The sequence below is a fragment of the Trichechus manatus genome, unplaced genomic scaffold (genome assembly GCF_000243295.1).
Source record: "Trichechus manatus latirostris isolate Lorelei unplaced genomic scaffold, TriManLat1.0 scaffold00037, whole genome shotgun sequence".
Classification (NCBI taxonomy): domain Eukaryota; kingdom Metazoa; phylum Chordata; class Mammalia; order Sirenia; family Trichechidae; genus Trichechus; species Trichechus manatus.
The window spans coordinates 19946784-19965593 of record NW_004443973.1 but is presented as its reverse complement, the minus strand read 5'-3'; the positions used below and the strand labels follow the sequence as shown (position 1 = coordinate 19965593).

The following is an 18810-nucleotide window of genomic DNA, read 5'->3' as shown; positions in this document are numbered from 1 at the left end:
TCAAAATAATACAGTCAGAAAATTTTGGAAAAAATGTTGATTTTATCATACCTTTCCCAAACCAACATAAAGGTAAAGCTTTTGCATGATTTCTTTCCAAACTTTTTAATAAAATACTTTGGTCTCATAGTGTGTTTTAAATATATTTTCCTCAAAAATTTAGAGATGCAGATTTAGTTCATTCAAGTTAAGGAAAATGTCAACCATATAACTGGAAAAGTCAGTCCTACTTCTCAAATCAATCAGCCAAGTCACACTTACATTTTATCAGATAAAGTCCAACTTTACTTTTCAATTCAAATAAAAGTTATCAATATGCATTTCAAGAAAAAAATTATAAAAACACTGGAAAATAAATTACAGATTATATCTTGTAAGAGAAATAACTAAAAGTAGTTAAAGTAACTGAGGAGTATCCATTAATAATGTTAAAAATATTAGATATTATATAAATAACCTATTTCTCATTACTTAATTTGAAATAATACTAGGAAATATGCTCCTAACAGTACAAGTTATTTATGAACTGAGGAGTATGCTGAAAGGCACAAAATTCATTTGATAATTGTATGAAGGAACATTTCTAACTCTGATTTTCAGCCTTTGAGGATAATTAAATAAAAATTCAAGTATGAAGTATAAATTCAGAAATTGCTCCATTATTGTAGTACTGATCATAATCAAAATGTTTTGTTTTTAACAAAAGCAACTAGTATATAAAATAAGAAACTAGTCTACAAGACAAGCAGTCTACAGGAACCACGGCCTCATCTACCCTAAGCCCAGAAGAACCAGATGGTGCCCGGGTACCAACCGTTCTAATCAGGGCCACAATAGATGGATGCTGATAGAATGGGAGAAAAATGTGGAACAGAACCTAAAATTCCTAAAAAAAAAAAAAAAACAGACCGCCCAAACTGGTTGAGACTGGAGGACTCCCCAAAACTTTTGTACTGAGACACGCTTCAAACCTTGAACTGAAACTAACCCGAGGTCACCTTGTAGCTAAATAACAAATTGGCAAAAAAAATAATGAATATCGCCTATAAGTACAGTGTTCCTTAAAAAAAAAATCACCTGTATGAGACCAAACCCGTATGAGATCAAGAATTACTTTAATACCCATCAACAGATGAATGGATAAACAAACTATGGTACATACACATAATGGAGTACTATGCAACGAGAAAGAACAATGATGAATCTGTGAAGCATCTCATAACATGCATGAAACTGGAGGACCTTATGCTGAGTGAAATAAGTCAATCACAAAAGGACAAATATTGTATGAGACCTCTATTGTAAAAACCCATGGAAAAGTTCACACACAAAATGTAACAATCTTCGTTGGTTACCAGGGATGGGAGGGGTGAGGGGGAAATACTAAATAGACAACAGATAAGTGGTATCTTTGGTGAAGGGTAAGACAGTACACAACACTGCGGAAACTAGCACAACTTGTACAAGGAAAGGTCATGGAAGCCCCATAGACACATCCAAACTCCCTGAGGGACTGAATTGCTGGGCAGAGGGCTGTGGGGACCATGGTCTCAGGGAACATCTAGCTCAACTGACATAACACAGTCTATAAAGACAATGTTCTACATTCTCCCTTGGTGAGTAGTGTCTGGGGTCCTAAATGCCTGTGAGCAGCCATCTAAGATACTCCACTGGTCTCATCCCTTTGGGCGCAAGGGAGAATGAAGAGAACAGGGTACAAGGAAAAGATTAGTCCAAAGGACTAATGGACCACAGCTAACAAGGCCTCCACCAGACTGAGTCCAGTACAGCTAGATGGTGCCTGGCTACCACCACTCACCGTTCTGACTGAGATCACAACAGAGGGCTCTGGACAGAGCTGGAGATGGATGTAGAACAAAATTCTAACACACAAAAGAAAGACCAGATTTACTGGCCTAAAAGAGACTGAAGAAACCCCGAGAGCATGGCCCCCAGACACCGTTTTAGCTCAGTGGTGAAGTCACTTCTGAGGTTCACCATTCAGCCGGGGACTGGACAGTCCCATAAAACAAAACGGGACTAATGAGGCACAGCAGTCCAGGGACAAGGGCTAGAAGGCAGAAGGGGACAGGAAAGCTGGTGATAGGGAACCCAAGGTTGAGTAAGGACAGTGTTGATGTGTTGTGAGGTTGTTAACCACTGTCATAGGGCAACATGTGTACTAACTGTTTAATGAGAAACTATTTTGTTCTGTAAACCTTCAACTAAAGTGAGAATAGCAGCACTATTGGAAGAGCGTAGCCGATGTCACTGAACTGTGCATGTAGAAATTTTTGAAATGGTGTATCTTTAACTATGTATATTTTCACCAAAATAAAAAAAACATCGAGAAGGGAGAGGGTTGACATGTCGTGGGGTTGTTAACCAGTGTCATAAAACAATATGCGTACTACTGTTTAATGAGAAACTATTTGTTCTGTAAACCTTCACCTGAAGTGCAATAAAAAAAAGTCCCTTCCTGGCTTCAAAAAAATAAAAAGAATTACTTTAAAACAAAGATGAGAATGTAAGGGAGCAGGGAAACTAGATTAACGGAAAAGGAAAAACCAGAACAGAAATAATGAGAATGTTCACACATTGTGAAGAATGTAACCAATGTCACTGAACAACTTGTGCAGAAATTGTTGAACAGACCCCTAAAACTACTATGTAAACCTTTACCAAAATCACAATGAAGTATTACTCAAAAAAAAAGAACAAATAGTATATATACATTTAACAAAAATTAGCCCAGCAGCTAGCATATAATTTTATTTTTTGTTATTAACAGAAAGTGGAAAATATTTAAATATTTTATAATGAAATAATGTAAGAAGTGACTGAAATTAGAATATCTCATGACTTGATAAAAACAGGTTTTAACCACAATATTGAATAACATACACAAAATCTGACAGAAATCATGTAAAAGTTTTATTCTTGAGTTTATCTGATTTATCTTTAAAATTTCTGTAGTTCCAGAAAGGATTTCTGTTACATTTAGAAGAATCAGTCACTAACTCTAGCTGACATTGTGGCTCCCCACCCAAACCCCTTCAGGACTAAAGAACTCATTCTACCAGCTGTTAGGAGTGTCAGCCACTGGAGAATTTGTGCCTAAGCCCTTCCTTCTTGCCTCAGCTGAGGAGAACCACCATGCCCAAGGTCTGGCCCTTCCTGGGCAGCCAGCATCCAATGACTGGTGGTCACAGAGGGAGAAATGCCCAGCCCCTTTGCCCTAATTCTGCGGGGCCATCCCAGCCCCAGAGCTCCTATGGGATCAGATAAGGTCACTGTAGCCCAACTTCTCTGTCCAGTCCCATAGGTGTAGTTTCCAAGAGCTCTCCCAATAAACCTCCTACTGGCAAATCTGAGTCTGTTTCCCAGGGAACCTCACCTGTAGTACTAACCTATATCACATCAGATGTTTGTAGGCACATTTCCTTTCAGCTATTGACACATCCTACAAATAAGCAATGAAAATAGTAGAAAACAAATTTAAAAGCATGACAAATGCCCATTTTCAGCATTTACTATTTCTCACTGATGCACTTATTGCTTTGTTCTTAGAGAACGCTCTCTCAAGAGTGATGTGGGCAGAAGATGGAAAAACATGCAGACAGCAAATGAAAATTGTCATTACTCCCATCTCGCCCTCACATACCTGAATTCAGAGCATCTCAACACTGGCCAAAATCCTCCTTTCTAACTATGGTTCACCCTTAACAGAAATATGTTTAGACTTAAAAAAACAAAACAATAATGACAACAAAAAAAACAGGAACCCCTTCTGATTTGTGATGCTTTGATTAATCATTAAAGGAAGCTTTCCCTGTGTGTGATGCCCTGGAGGTTTATTTGCTCCAGCCTAATGCACCAGGTGAGAGGGATTATTGTGTACTCAGGTGGATTCTCAGAAAGGTAAGTTTTAGGGAAAAGTACATATGAACAATGAGGATCTGGAAACTGATCTTCTTAAATCTTGAGTTTTTACTCCCCTTGGAAAGGGATACATGTCTCTATTTCCACATAATGAGCACTGGCCTAAATTACTTACCAGTGAAATTAATATTTAACAATTAAAACACTGATAGCCATCTACCCTTTGCCCTGAGAACCTCATATTATAATCCCAATTGTATTTTCATTTTTTTCTATATGTATGGATTCTTGTTAACACAAAATAAACTGGGAGAAAGTATAGCACTCCACTGAGCACTTTACACTTACATTTATCCATTAATAAAGACTAACTAATAAAATCAGAAATATCTCCATTAGTTCATTACACATGATAATACTTTCCTATGTATGGAATGAACCACCACCGTCTGTGAGCCTGTCGTGCTGTGGCTGCTATGATACTAGAAGCTACGTTATCATTGTTTCAAATACCAGCAGGGTCATCCATGGTGGACAGGTTTCAGAGGAGCTTCTAGACTAAGACAAACTAGGAAGAAAGGCCTGGTGATCTACTTTCAAAAATTAGCCAATGAAAACCGTATGGATCACAACAGAATAGTGTCTGATATAGTGTTGGAAGATGAACCCATCAGGTTGGAAAGCACTCAAAATACACAGCTACCAGGCACTCAAAATACACAGCTGCCATAACAATAGACTCGACCATACTAAGGATCATGAGGATGGCACAGGACCAGGCAATGACTTGCTCTGCTGTACATGGGGTTGCCATGAGTCAGAGCCAATTCAACAGCAGCTAACAACAAGAATAAAATATAACGAAAGCAAAAGGCATAAACTGCTAAAATCCAATTGGTTCAGCAGCCTAATATGTGTGCATATTCATATATATATATGTAAAAAAAAAAAGCAGTTGCTGCCAAGTTGATTTGGACACATGGCAATCCCATGTGTTTCAGAGTAGAACTGTGCTCCAAAGAATTTTCACTGACTATAATCTTACAGAAGTAGATCAGCAGGCCTTTCTTCTGCAGCACTTCTGCGTAGATTCAACCGCCAACCTTTCGGTTAGCAGCTGAGAGCGAACTGCTTGCACCAGCCGGTACATGCACAATAGAATTTTTAGTAGAATTAGATGAAAATGAGGAAGATGATTAATCATGATTAGAATAAATATGCCACAACACATTCTGATAAAATTGGTTTTAACTATTTATCTTAAGAGCTACAGCTGCTAACCAAAACATCGGCAGTTGGAATCCACCAGGAATCCACTTAGAAACCCTATGGGGCAGTTCTACTCCGTCCTACAGGGTCGCTATGAGTTGGAATCAACTCAACAGCAATGGGGTTTTTTTTTTTTTTTATTATTTATCTTCAATAATTTATTTACTCATTGATTCTTTCAATATCTGAACAAGACTCCAAGGGTCCTTCTGTGAACAAAAAACCAAGATACTATACTTGGAGATAAAAGCAATAAACAATTAGACCAAACAAATAAAGCAGGCAGTTCAGATTATGATAAGGAAATAAACTGGGCAATGTGGTGGGAGGAAAAAAAAATGGATGGAGAAGATTGCTTAACACGGGCTTGATGTGATGACCATATGCTGAGACCTAAAGAATAAGGAAGGATGAGTCAGCTACGTAAGGAGCTACGGATACAGGTTCCAGGCACAGAAAGCAGCAAAGCCAAATGCTCTGAGGTAGGAAACAGCTTGCCAAATTCTCAAACATACAGGACCTCTCCTCCACTGTAGCTAGAGTATAATGAACTCAGGGTAGAATGCAGATGAAGTTTAAGAGGTATGCAGGGGCCAAAACATGCAGAGTCCTGTAGACAAAGGAGGAAGTCTACATTTATTCTAAGTTATTAGAAGTTTTGCAACTAGGGAGTGATCTGATCTGATCTACATTTCTAAAAGGTCACTGTAACAACTGTATGGAAAATGAACCAAGACAGGCTAAATAGAAGCATGCAGGACATTTATGAAGCTCTTGTAGATAAAAAGATGTCTTAAACTAGGATGGTAGCAGGGAAGATAGAGGAAAGTTGACAGGTTCACATATATTTTTCTGGTAGAAGTAGCAAAAGTCGAACCAGAAAGAGGTTTTCTTGGTTTTTGCCTTCAGCAACCAAGTGGGTAGTTTTCTAACTGGAAGACAAATACTAATTTGAGGGTGGTGCAAGAGGAATTTAGAAAAGGACTTAAGACCTTGACTACCTTGAACACTTTAAGCCAAGTACAGTCAAACGCATATCGGACCCATGCCAGCCTAAAATGTTCACATCTAATCTCAGATCATTAATTTTAGGTTTAAATACTTGGTTCTATATTTCAACTTTCCCAACCACCTGATCCCTCCCAGACTGGTACCTTTTCTAATCCTCTTTCTTGTATTTGAAACTTCGCTCTGAAGCAAACTTTCTAGTTTAACCAGCCCTTTCTGCCACCATGACCTACGGCACCCAACGTGGGCTCTTTATTGAAGGAGGTGTGGTAACCACATGGGAAGATTTGAACCCTCCTTATTGAAGGAGGTGTGGTAACCACGTGGGAAGATTTGAACAGAAGCTGAGAGGGAACTTCTGGGGCCAACACAACCAAAGAAGCCTCCCAACACTCCTCGAGCTACTGCACGGGAGTCTTCAGTACTTCAGAAGCCACAGAATCACTTGCTCTAGGAATGGAATAAAACCGTTGAGCTCTAAGGCCCAGAAAGTGTAGGCAACAGGTTCATACCACATCACCAATCCGCAACAGGACCATACTAAAAAGTAAGTCTGCTGATTCCCAGTCTGTATTTTTCAATAATATCATACTGACTCACATATTTCCATAGAAACAATATTAAAAATGGTGCCCTGGATGTTAGTGTGCTATTCTTTGGCTCTAATGTGAGTTAAAAAAAAAAAACTTTTACTGAGTAGTCTGAGAACCCACCCAGCACATATAACAATAAGTCTACGGAAAAATATACATGAATGAACAGCTGATGCACGAATAATCTTCTGGAATACAATCATTTATAAATCGGTAAAGAACAGATTTCAAACCTCCTATTTGTGTTTATTTTCTCTGTGGCTTTGAAAAAAAATTAAATGAGTGGGATCAAAGGAAAGGGCAAGCAATAAACGACATTTTCTCTATCTCAGTTCTCCCATTTCTCTTCTAAATTGATTTTGAATCTTTCGCTCCTACCCTCTTGTCATAGCAAAGGCTTGTGGCTACTTACAAGGTTCTCTCTTGACCGGTCTTTTTTCTAGAGTGCAAAAAGGAAAGTTCCCAAGTCTGCTTATCCCCACTCAAATATACATTAGTCATACGCAACAGAATTTATAACTATTACATGTGAGCCCACAGTTTTCAAAGAAACATCCACTAAGATTACAGAACTCTTTTATGTTAATTAAGATCCCCGTTTATACTGAACCATGGCTGACTCCAATTTCCCTCTCTTGATAGAGCATAATATATACCCCTAGGGAAAAACAAACCAGAAGCTGAGCTTTCAAAGAAGTGAAAGATAAAACCCTTATTGTAGATAAAGTTTGGACTGCAAATGTACTCAGCGCATTAACCAAAAATTAGAGGCAACCTTGGCAAACAGAAGGTCTGCTAGGGGATTTAAGTTTTTAAAATAGGAGAGAGAGTTGTCTTCTGCACATGGAAGTGAGCTAGCATGAGGTGTAGAGAGGATCCCAAGTCGGCAGCTGCTACCTTGAGAAGCTGAGAGACCTCACTAAGAAACAAACTTAACACAACAGCCAAGGAAGATGACCATCACTGAAGGGTGGTATCATCTGAAACAACTGTCTGGTAAACATGTTTCCAGTAAATTAAATGAGTTGAGGCAAAGGAATTGGACACTGTGAACTGGAAAGGCTAAGCCAGCCAAACTAATGGGTGGATCATTATATATCAGATGCATAAGATAAGAATCTGCTTTTGTGCTCTCTTGGTTTTTGTCTGCACTCTTCTTTTTTTTCTAGGGCACTGGATGTCCAGCATTTCCTCCAGCCCAGCCTCCATATACCTTACCTAGTTACCCTACACCTCCTCCTCACAGAATCTGCCCCACAACCCTTGCTGAGTGTGCAGTGACCTAAGTCCCTCTGTCCCCTTGGCTACAGCTGGGTGAATACGAGCCAGTCACACTGGGCTAATATAAATATCTCTCTTCAGTTAATAAATTTAGTTTACTCGCTGCTGAACTACAAACAGGAAGAAAACCAGGTATGACCATTTGGGGTCACGTGCAAACACACCATCAGGATAACCAGACTGCAGAGAAATGTTGCAGAATACAGCAACTTTGTGGTATGCTTGTGGGAAAACAAGAGAGAGAAGAGAGAAAATGGTTGCCTTAATTTTTGCTGACTTTCTAGCTCCCAATTCCAATCTCTCATGAGACCAGTGAACTTTTGGCCTTCAGGTACTATAACATAACCTTTCAGGCTAGTTCATTGGAGGTTGTGTATCCTCCAAACAATCAATACCTGGCTAAAACACCAACTAAAGTCCATTTGTAATATTCCCATCTTTTGTCAACTAAATGAAACTGTCTACAATTTTGGAAGGTCAGATTTCCCTGGAGTCTCAAAGTGGCAAATAATAAGAGTAGCACTGATTTTTTATATATGCCAAAGAGGAAAAAAAAAAAAAAGTCAAATTCTTGTGCCTTCCCCAGGAGGTTACTATTAACTGGATTTTGTGAGAGGCCCAAGTATCTGTATTTTTAACAAGCATCCCTGTTAATTCTGAGGAATGGGGCTCAGTGACCACGTTTTCAGAAGCACTGTTCTAAAGCTTACCTCAATACTGCTACAGAGATCCATCTACTTTCAAATTCTTCTCCAAAAACTTTGATATTCACCAAGTACCAGCATTCAAAAGTAGCAAACTGCTGTTGAAAAGACACATTTGTCTGAACCCCCTAATAGGAGCAAGTATTGTTTCTATGATGCTTTCAGCACATACATGATATTTGTGTTTCATTTTGCATTGTGGGATTGTGTGAAATAGCTTGGGGGGTCTAAATACAATATATGTTGTTGTTTCTATATGAAAATGAATTCCAACTTCCAAAGAACTCATTTGCAGGCTTTTGAAACATAGCTAGTTTGTAATTTGAGGATTTCATGTGTCATTCCAACTGAGGAAATTTGATTATGGATGGTTTTAGATGATACCAACGAATCAGTGTTATTTTTGTTAAGTGAATAATAATGGCATTCTGGTTATATATGAAAATGTGTATTTCAGAGATGTATACAAAAATAAGCAAGGATGCAATCATAGGAATCCAGGATTTGCTTTAAAATACTTCAGCAAAGTAAACAGTGAAAAATGAAATAAATGAAGTAAATGAGCCAAAATCTTGATAATTGCTGAGTCTGCGTAATCATATGTGGGAGTACAGTTTATTTCTTTCTACTTCTGTGTATATGGGAGAAATGAGTACATGAAAGCTGAGTAAATGCAGCAGCCACACAAGACTCCTACAGGACCACACGTAGAGGTCCCATCACTGTACAAATTGAGATAACTACTGGCATAACAAAGAAATGACATCAGAGGCCGTTTAACTTGGGGACAGAGATCTACTTATCCTTTAATAGTCTCTGACATGCAAGAGGAAAAAGAAATCAAAGGCTAAACGTATTAAGAAGTAATTTCCTAATTATTTGAAAGTTTTTTTTTATTTTTCTGAGAGATATACGAAAAGGCTTAGTTCAATAAAGAGATTAGAAACAGTACAGTGAGGGGCAAAGCCTATTGAAACATGATATTCTTTTTGCTCTCTATTTAAACTGTGGAACCATGGGAAAATCACTTCCAGTTTTGCACTTCCTTTTTTAACACTTAAAATGGGGATGACAGACACACTTCCTGGTGGTAGTGTGAGATAACAACATCCTACGGACTATAAACTATACATAAAAACTAGTCATTGGTAATACAAATAAATCCTACTGGATGTTATAACCAATTATTTAACATATTTTTTTATCAATTTTTGGAAAAGAGAACTAGAAGAAAAAACACAAAGTGACAGCTGAGGAAGGGAAAAGAATGAGAAACTCCAGGTCCTCAGATGAATGTTAAATAAACGTCACCCTGCTCTTCTTGGATTATGGACAGAGTTGTGACTAACAACACTGACATAAGTTTATTACTTGTACTACTCTTACAGTTCCCAGTTTCTTTTGAAATTGTACCTTTTTAAAAACTGTCTGTCTACGCCTCTGGCTATGCTGCCATCAGCCACATAGCACTTCTTTGATTAAATTTAACCAAAACGAAAACCAAACCAGTTGCTGTACAGTTGATTCCGACTCATGGCAAACCCCATGAGTTGTAGAGTAGAGCTCTTCCCAGGGTCTTCATAGTTGAGACCTTTCGAAGCAGACTGCCAGGCCTTTCTTATGAGGCACCTCTCAGTAGGTTCAAACCACTAGCCTTTGGACTAGTAGCTGAGCACGTAACTGTTTACGCCACCCAGAGACTCCTAGACTCAATTTACTCATCTGTAAAAGAAGACTATTAGACTAGATGATCTCAAAGATCTCTTCCAGCTCGAACATTCCACAATGCCCAGTTCTTCGTAAATTCTCTATCTTTAAAACCTTCTGAGAGTTTATCCTGAATTAGATATACTAGTCTTGGGAAGTAATTAACTACAGCTACTACATAAACTGTTTCCAAGCCCAAAAATTACCTAGGGATAGACAAACTTGATATAAGAACTGAATCTGCCATAATGGATAAAAGATCTCTTACTCTTATCCTTGCTTCAAATAATAGATTTTTACAGCTCATTGCTAAGAAATTATTTCCCGATTAATTTCAATCATAAATTAGATAAAAAATGAATCAAGATTCATTAAATTCAAGGTAAGTCACTTGTAATACACAATTTAAATTGTAAGTAACTTTTCTGAGCCACCTATATAAAGAAAGGTATACTTAAATCTGCTTTACTGGTAAATACAAAGAGCTATTCCTAAAAAATAGATCTGGCCAGTATTATAAAAAGAAGAATTGAGAGAAAAGAAACCAGTTTCTATCTCATTCTAGCTCTTATTTTAAAATAAAAATACTGAAAGCCTACAGTATTGTATACTTTGGAGTATTTTATTCGCAAAAAGAGCTAAAGCGTATCCTATTTTTGGCTTCAATGCACTTTACCACTCATGCATTATGTAGCCATCTTAAATTGTAAAAAAATATTTATGGCCTGTAAAATGATTTTTGACTTTGGTTTTGAAAGGCTAGATGAAATTTAGCATTTTTATTCTGCATTCTTTCAAACTTTCTGGTAATTTATTTGTAAATAACGAATGTCGTTCTTCACTTTTTCTATGGCAAAGAAAGAGCTGCTAAAATGACTAGAATGGATAAAGAAACAAAATGAAAGAGAGAATAAGAAAAGACACATCTTCTCCTATAGTGTTTCAACCATAAATAATATTCAGTAGACCCATCACATACAGTCATTTATACCACCTCAACCGAAGGGCAGGGATAATTTGGCCAGAAATACCATCTTATAAGAGGGTACTCTGTATAAAAAAGATACTGGGCTTGGGGAAATTACTGACAGAGTTGTCAATTCTCAAAACCTCACTGGGCCCAAAAAGTGAGTGTGTATGTATAAAGGAGTGAAAACAAAAGGATCCGTTCTCAATGCAAAGTCAAGGTGGAGGTTAAAGGGAACATAAAAGAATTTTAAAGGGAAACTTCCTCCTCCCCAACTTTGGGATACCCTTCTCTTCATAGAGACTCCAACCTTCAGGCCAAGGAAGAGTTCAGCAGGAACAGGTTTTCTAAGGTTAGAAACACTCCTCCGGGACTGGTCCCCAGGAGTCAAGCCAGAACTGCCGCTCACGAAACAGCAAGGCTGGCTGTGTGGCAGCACTGCTCTCTGAGACGGTCACTGTGGAACCAGGATACGAGGCCAGAACAGGAGACCTGTTCAGAGGCAATAATAATGTATCATCCTTTTCCCATTTTACCCATTTACTAAATGTGATTTGAAGACATGTTGCCATTCCCCAAGATGTGTTACTCTAAGAGGATTGTCTACACTCAGAACTTACCCTACCTTAACCCTGACACATCACCCATTCTCTTTCTCTTTTTTCTCCCTCTATTGACAAAGCATACCAACACCTATTTTGTCTCTACTCAAAACAAGCCCTACCCCATGAAAAGAAACTTGGACATGACATTTTCCCAGTGTCCATTCACCAAATTAAATTGACAGTCAGCCTAGACGTCTCTGCTATTCCTCTTTCCGCCTTCATCATTTTTCCCTAACCCAACCCCAAATCAAAGCCCTGCCTTGGTAAATACCCCTCAGATGGCATCTTTGGTTAGCTCAATGCCTCAGTGCCTAGGATGGTACAAGGAACATAGCAGGCCCTCCATAAGCATGGAATAATCTATTAAATTCCCCAAATAAATACTTTGTCATTATCCGATATTTCCTTTTTCTACTCTGGGTCACATGGACAATCCAGAACTGATTTTCTCCACCACCATTGCACGCAATCAGATCTATCACCCTATTCCCATCTCCTACTCTAACCCAAAGATAAACTCTGAAAGAGCCTGGACATTTTACCAGGGCTGATTGTTCCTTGGGATCTAACTCTTAACCTTGCCTTGATAACAAAGCTCTCAAGAAAATCTCCCCATTGTCCATCCCACTATCCAAAGTCACAGTCCCACCCATTTAAGGGTGTGCCTCCACCACGGCAGTCTGATTCAGAACATACCTCTGTTCTTGGGATATTTACTCCTACTTTCTCCAATCCTTATCCAAAAACACATTCACCAATTAGACTTCAATCTCCACCCCTCCAAAAAAAGTATATACACTTTGCTACATCAAACTTCCATCACAAAACACAACATTCCATGTAATGCTTCCCTGCTGCCTCTATTATTGCTGTATGTTATCAAGAATTCATTTTTTTCCTAGACCATTTCCTCCATTCCTAAAAATATAAACACACATCTATGAACTCACACAGTGGTGGTAGTAACGCTGCAGAAAAAAGAAACAGAACAATACATGTAGCAGGGGAGGGAAATGATCCATTGTCTTTCCACTGTGTTCCTCATCCCCCTCCTCACTATAAGCATCTGGCTGTTTAAATTTATTGCTTTTATAAGAACAAGGTGCATACTCCCTAGTGAAGTCCTTCTTTGTTTTGCTAGCTCAAAACCGAGAGAAAGCATGTTTAGATATGGATCATGCTAGGATACACTGACTTTTTTTTTCCCCTCAAAATGTATAATTATGATGGAACTCCCCATAGTTGTTCGGTCCTTTCTTCCTTGAAATCTAAATTGCTTAAGTCAGTGTCCAAACTAGAAACTTGAGATCATAAAAATAAAGTCCATCTTCCAACCATCACTTACAAGTCATCTGCTTTCTTGTAGTCAGAAGCCTCCAAACTGAGGAATTCACTGAAATAAAGAAGACATGTCCAGTCCTAAACTCCAATTACCTATTGCTACAGATTCACTATATCCCTTTCCTTCAGTAAGGTGAGGCTGGCTTGGGTTGAGAATGTCAAAGATTAATGAAGGTTATGATGTTTAATTTTACGTGTCAACTAGGCTAGGCTATGGTGTCCAGTTGTTGTTTGGTCAAACACTAATCTAGATGTTGCCGGTAGGGTAGTTTGTTGATATGATTAATATTTACAACCAGTTGACTCTCAGTAAAGGAGATTACCCGTGATAATGTGGATGGGCCTCATCCAATCAGCTGAAGGCCTTACGAGCAAAAACTGAGGTTTCCTAGAGAAGAAATTCTGCCTCAAGACTGCTACATGGATAGATATCCAGATAGAGTTTCCAGCCCACCACCTGGTCTACCAATTACAGACACAAGACTTCTAGAGTTTCCAGCCTGTTGTCTGACCTATGGATTCTGGATGTGCCAGCCCGAACAATGACATGAGCCAATTCCTTAAAATAAATTTCAGTCTATTTCTCTCTCTCTCTCCTTTTATTCTCTCTATGTATATCTATCAGTATTGTTTCTGTGGATAACCCTGACTAATGTGAAGGTTTAAAGGAATCAGTCAATCCTCTTCTCACCCACTAACACCACTCCCCGCTTCCCTTACTGCTGACTTAAAATTGGTAGTCTGTTATCATGTATAACGTTCCCACCAACCTTGTGAATGATAATAGTTCCCAGGCATTGTGTTTTACGTATATTCTCTTTTAACCCATCCCAAAACAGTAAAAGTTAAATTTTAATATCCCCATGGTGGCGCAGTGGTTAAGAGCTACGGTTGCTAACCAAAGGACAGCAGTTTGAATCCACCAGCCGCTCCTTGGAAACCCTATGGGGCAGTTATACTCTGTTCTATAGGGTCACTATGAGTCAGAATCGACTTGATGGCAATGGGTTTTATTATACAGATGTGAAAATCGACGAAAATAATGCCAAAGAACTGTGCTAGTCAACACAGTGATTTACCATAAGCCATACTAATCCTTTCTGAATATTGTTAGACTGTATGATTTTAAAATTCCTAAGATTTTTGAATGAGAACATTTTAAAATGCATACCTGTTTTTTCCTTGCATTTACTTTGGGAAACAGGCCTGCTGACAAAACAGATGTAAATGGAGAAGAGCACAACTCAGGAAAAGGGTTTGGAATAGATGGCATTTCCAGAACATCAAGCTCTTTCTTTTTTCTCCTACACCAAGAGAACATAGGAGGTAATTTACATAAAACAGAATGTAAAATATAATTGCTGTCAGGACTGAAAAGTGTGTTAAGGCCAACATGTACAGTGCTAATGTTATATAAAGTATACAGAAAAGGTCTGCAAGTACTTTCTTTGGGTCAAATTAAAATATACTGATACCAAAAAAATATTCTATAGTATTCCTATCTTTTTTTTTTCTTGCCTTTAAAAAAAATCACCAGATACAGAAGCTCCATTTCCAGTACTTTTGAAAATTTTCCTAAATTGTAAACATTAACTGTATAATTATTAATGCAAAAAAATCGTTCTGAGGAAGATATTATTATGTATCCATGAAAATAGCAAAGTATAAGTTTCATTTAGTGAATTCTTCCCAATAATATTTTACTAATCACTTCTGGAAGTTATGACTTATTAATTATAGCTGTGGTTCATCTCACTTCAAATTTCATTCACAATGTTGCCCACACACAGTCTGTTGATTTTTCAAGTGCTTATAGGTACTAAACAGCAAGGCAGTGTTTTTGAGGAGGTAAGTTAATGGAACTTGCTAGTATAAATGTACTCTAGTCCACTGGAGAGTAATTTTAACTTCAGTGAAGTTGGAGCACTTTGAAAATCTGAAAAAAAAAAAAAGTACCATTTAAATTATGAATATAAAGGACTATAGACTTTTGTATTGTTGAAGTCTTTTTCTTTCCTAAAGTATGTACAAAACCGTGAACTCTAAAGGCACTTAGTGCTATGGAGATTGGGAAACCTTTTAAAGACTCTATTCTTTGCTGCTGAACAGCAAGACTGCTCAAATGTCAATCCAGTGTTTTGCTTCTCCTGGGTCGCTGTAAGACTCTATGTGGGAGGTGAACTCATTTATGCTACGATTTTTATAAAAAACAAAATAAAAAGAATTTTTTTTTTTTTAAATGCAGGACTACAAAGGAGAAAAGTAGGAGCGGGTGGTCAACCTGGAGCTTGGCCTCCTAATTCACACCGATAGGCAGAGGCAAGAGAGACCGAGAGCTCTCAATGAAACAGTGATGCTATTTATAAGGCACTGTGAGATCGCAATGTCCTGCTGATCCGGTAGGAGCCAGCTCAAAGGGAATTGTCTTCAGAGACTTTCACAAACTTGGCCCAGCTCTGGGCACATGGCTCACCCCCTAGGACCGCCTCCTACCCCTTTGCGGGCTGCCAACCCAGGACACTCCCCCGCGCCCTCGAAGGGCTGCCTACCTGTCTGCAGCAAAGCCGCGGGTCCCATCCGGAGGGGGCAGGAGCGCGGGCGCGTGCAACCAGGGGGCTGGCGCCAGGTCGCGGGAGTCGCCCCTCCCCTGGGCAGCGTCGCACACCTGGACCGCCAGCGGCGAATCCTGAGCAGCCGCCCTGCCCGCGGCGCTCTGCCCATCTTGCAGGGAAGTGGTCATTGTCGCCGGCCGGTGGGCTCGGACGTCATGGGCGACCCGGCGCGGGGGGAGAAGGGAATCCGCCGGCGGGCAGTGAGGTGCCACTCAGGCAGCCAGAGCACTCGGCAGGTGCGGTGGCCTCGCCGCCTGCGCTCCGGGCCCGGGCGCCTCAGACGCGCGGCCGAGCAGTCTGCGAGGCGGCGGGGGAAGGGAGGGGGCGGAGGAGGAGGGTGGGGAGAGGGGAGGAGCGGCCGGTGGGTGGGGGCCGAGGGCGGCGGGGCGAGGCGCGGAGCGGGTTAGGACGGTGCGCGAGCGCCCGGCCCGCCCCGCGCTTGGCTCGGGGCGCGTGGCGGCACTGGCGTCGGTCCCGGGCGGCCCGCGCCGGGGCTTCCAGCTGTCGGCGCTCGAGGCCGGGTCGCCGCCTCCCCAGGTGGGCGCCAGAGCAACTGGCTGAGCCCAAAGTCAGGACGAGCCCCGCGCAGCTGGAGGCGGGGACCGAGGTGAGCCTGTGCTCCCGCTAGGCTTGCTTTGCCGACCGCAGGCAGGGTAGGGGTCTGGGCCACGCCGACCCCCAGACCCTTCCATTCTTCCAGCTCTGGTATCTGAAGTCACCTAAGATTTCTACGAGCTGCCATGACAGGCCCCACTGTGCCAGGAGGCCAGGGGTCCCGGGGGCTAAATTTGCCCGGGTCCTTCCCCCACGTGCCTCTCCTTCCATCCTCTCCGCCGCCAAAATGGGGGCGGGGAGGGAGCAGAGAGTACAATCATTTTAGAAAACTGTGTTGAGATTTTGACAATTCTTGGTAAAGCACGAGTAAAACCTGGAAGTGTCTTTGGAATTAGGGAAATTATTAATTTTTACTTTAATTTTCAGCTCCCTACTATGCCTGTTCTATCCTACCCTCACAATAGCCCTATAAATTAGGTGTTTACCCTATAAATTAGATTATTTTACAGGTAAGGAAACAGGCTCAAAGCCTTAGAGTACCTTGCACCACGCAGCACTAGTAGCTGGTACAGCCAAGATTCCAACCCAGAGGCTTCCATCTCAAAAACCCAGACTATTTGAAATAATAATTGCACTATGCTCTCCCTGTAAGAGGCAGTACTCCTGCCTCCTCTGAAATTCGGAATGATTTTCTGTTTCTGCTCTTCAGTCAGTGCCCCCATTCCAGTGCGCACTTGAGAATTTCCAAATGTTAAGCACACTCTTTGTTCTTTGACCAAATTAGGTAACATATGTCCCTGGCATCTGTTTCACCAGGTTTTCTTAACCTCCACAACCTCTGCCAAGGGAAAGGCAAACACTGCCTCCTGAAAAAACCTACAACTCCCCAACCCCACCATATTCTTCCATCCTTCAACCATGGCACCAAACACTGCTAACGCCTAAACCCAAAACCAAACCCATTGCCATCGAGTGGATTACAACTTAGCCACCTGTAGGGCAGAGTAGAAGTGCCCCACAGGGTTTCCAAGGAGCGGCTGGTGGACTCAAACTGCCAGGGTGGTGGATAATGCTGATGGCTAACACTTGCTGACACTGTGTGCCAGGCAAAGACCTCACTCACATCCTATTCCCTGATTTATGGCCTGGATTCTACATGTGAATTTTAAGTAAGTTTAATGTAAAAGTACACAGATACATTGAGGTCATTCCAGCAAAATAAAAATCAGGTCTCTGGGTGGTGCAAACTCTATTGCTAACTGAAAGTTGGGGGCTCAAGTCCACCCAGAGGCACCTTGGAAGAAAGGCCTGGTGATCTACTTCTGAAAATCAGCTGTTGACAACCCTATGAAGCACAGTTCTACTCTGACACACATGGGGTCACCATGAGTCAGAATCAGTCGAGGGTAACTTGTATTTTTGTTTCGTTTTTTAATGTATTTACAAATAACTGGAACTAAAGAAAGAAAGAAACTCTGATCATCATCATCATCATTCCTATTTTCATCCAAAACTCTTCTGCAAACAGTTCTCTAAAAATTATACCGTTTGAGAATTGTAATATCAGGGTGAGTCAATAGCTGAAGCAGGTTCCCTCCCCATCCCCACACACAGTAGGCTCTCTCTTTTTTTTGTTGGAGAAAGGATAGAAGGAAATTGCATGTATTTTTAGAATCACTGGAAATACCATCTGCCAATAGTGTATCCTGCTCCACTTCACAGGGTAATTTTTTAACCCGAGAAAGAGTATTCATTGGTTGGAATCATAATTGTGTCTCTCCTATCCAGGCATTCAAATTCTTTTCTCCCATTTAGTCAAAGTCCAAGGGGTATCCATTTACAGGCTTTATGCTCCTCCTCTAACCCCATGGGTAAAAATTATAAATCCTGCAGTCACCACAGAGGAAAAAAGGGAAAGAACAAGTCTCTAAGGAATGCAAACTAAACGGTTGTGTGTTGTCGACTGGCTTTAAACAATGAATTTACTCCCAGTGATACCTTGAAGATCTGTACCAAGAATTATTAGAATTAGCTCATTCACATTTTTGAAACAAGTCAACAAAAGAACTAGCTTTCGTATCCAAGAGGTTTACAAGAAATGATTCTAAATGAAGAATTATGCGGTAATAAAAGGTGCAGAACACTGTCAGACCTACTACAGCCTAAGAAAAGACAGAGGCATTTTTCTAACAAAGGGAAAGTTAAAAAAGGAGATTTCTCTCCCCACAACTGGTAAGGATTTTGAAACTATAAGAAGGCAGATATCTTGGTACCAAACAGCAGGTC

The 18810-nt window shown here is 40.3% G+C and overlaps 1 protein-coding gene across 1 annotated transcript in view; it reads right to left on the bottom strand.

Annotated features, from left to right (window-relative positions):
• The window catches only part of GRB14 (growth factor receptor bound protein 14), a 132399-nt gene extending 115746 nt beyond the window's left edge, over positions 1-16653 (bottom strand). The window contains exons 1-2 of the mRNA XM_004375576.1: positions 15907-16653; positions 14529-14661 (exon numbers count right to left, since the gene is read on the bottom strand). Coding sequence (XP_004375633.1) covers positions 14529-14661; positions 15907-16097 — 324 coding nt within the window. The 5' untranslated portion in view covers positions 16098-16653. The remainder of the gene's footprint in view (positions 1-14528; positions 14662-15906) is intronic.
• Between the last annotated feature and the right edge of the window lie 2157 nt (positions 16654-18810).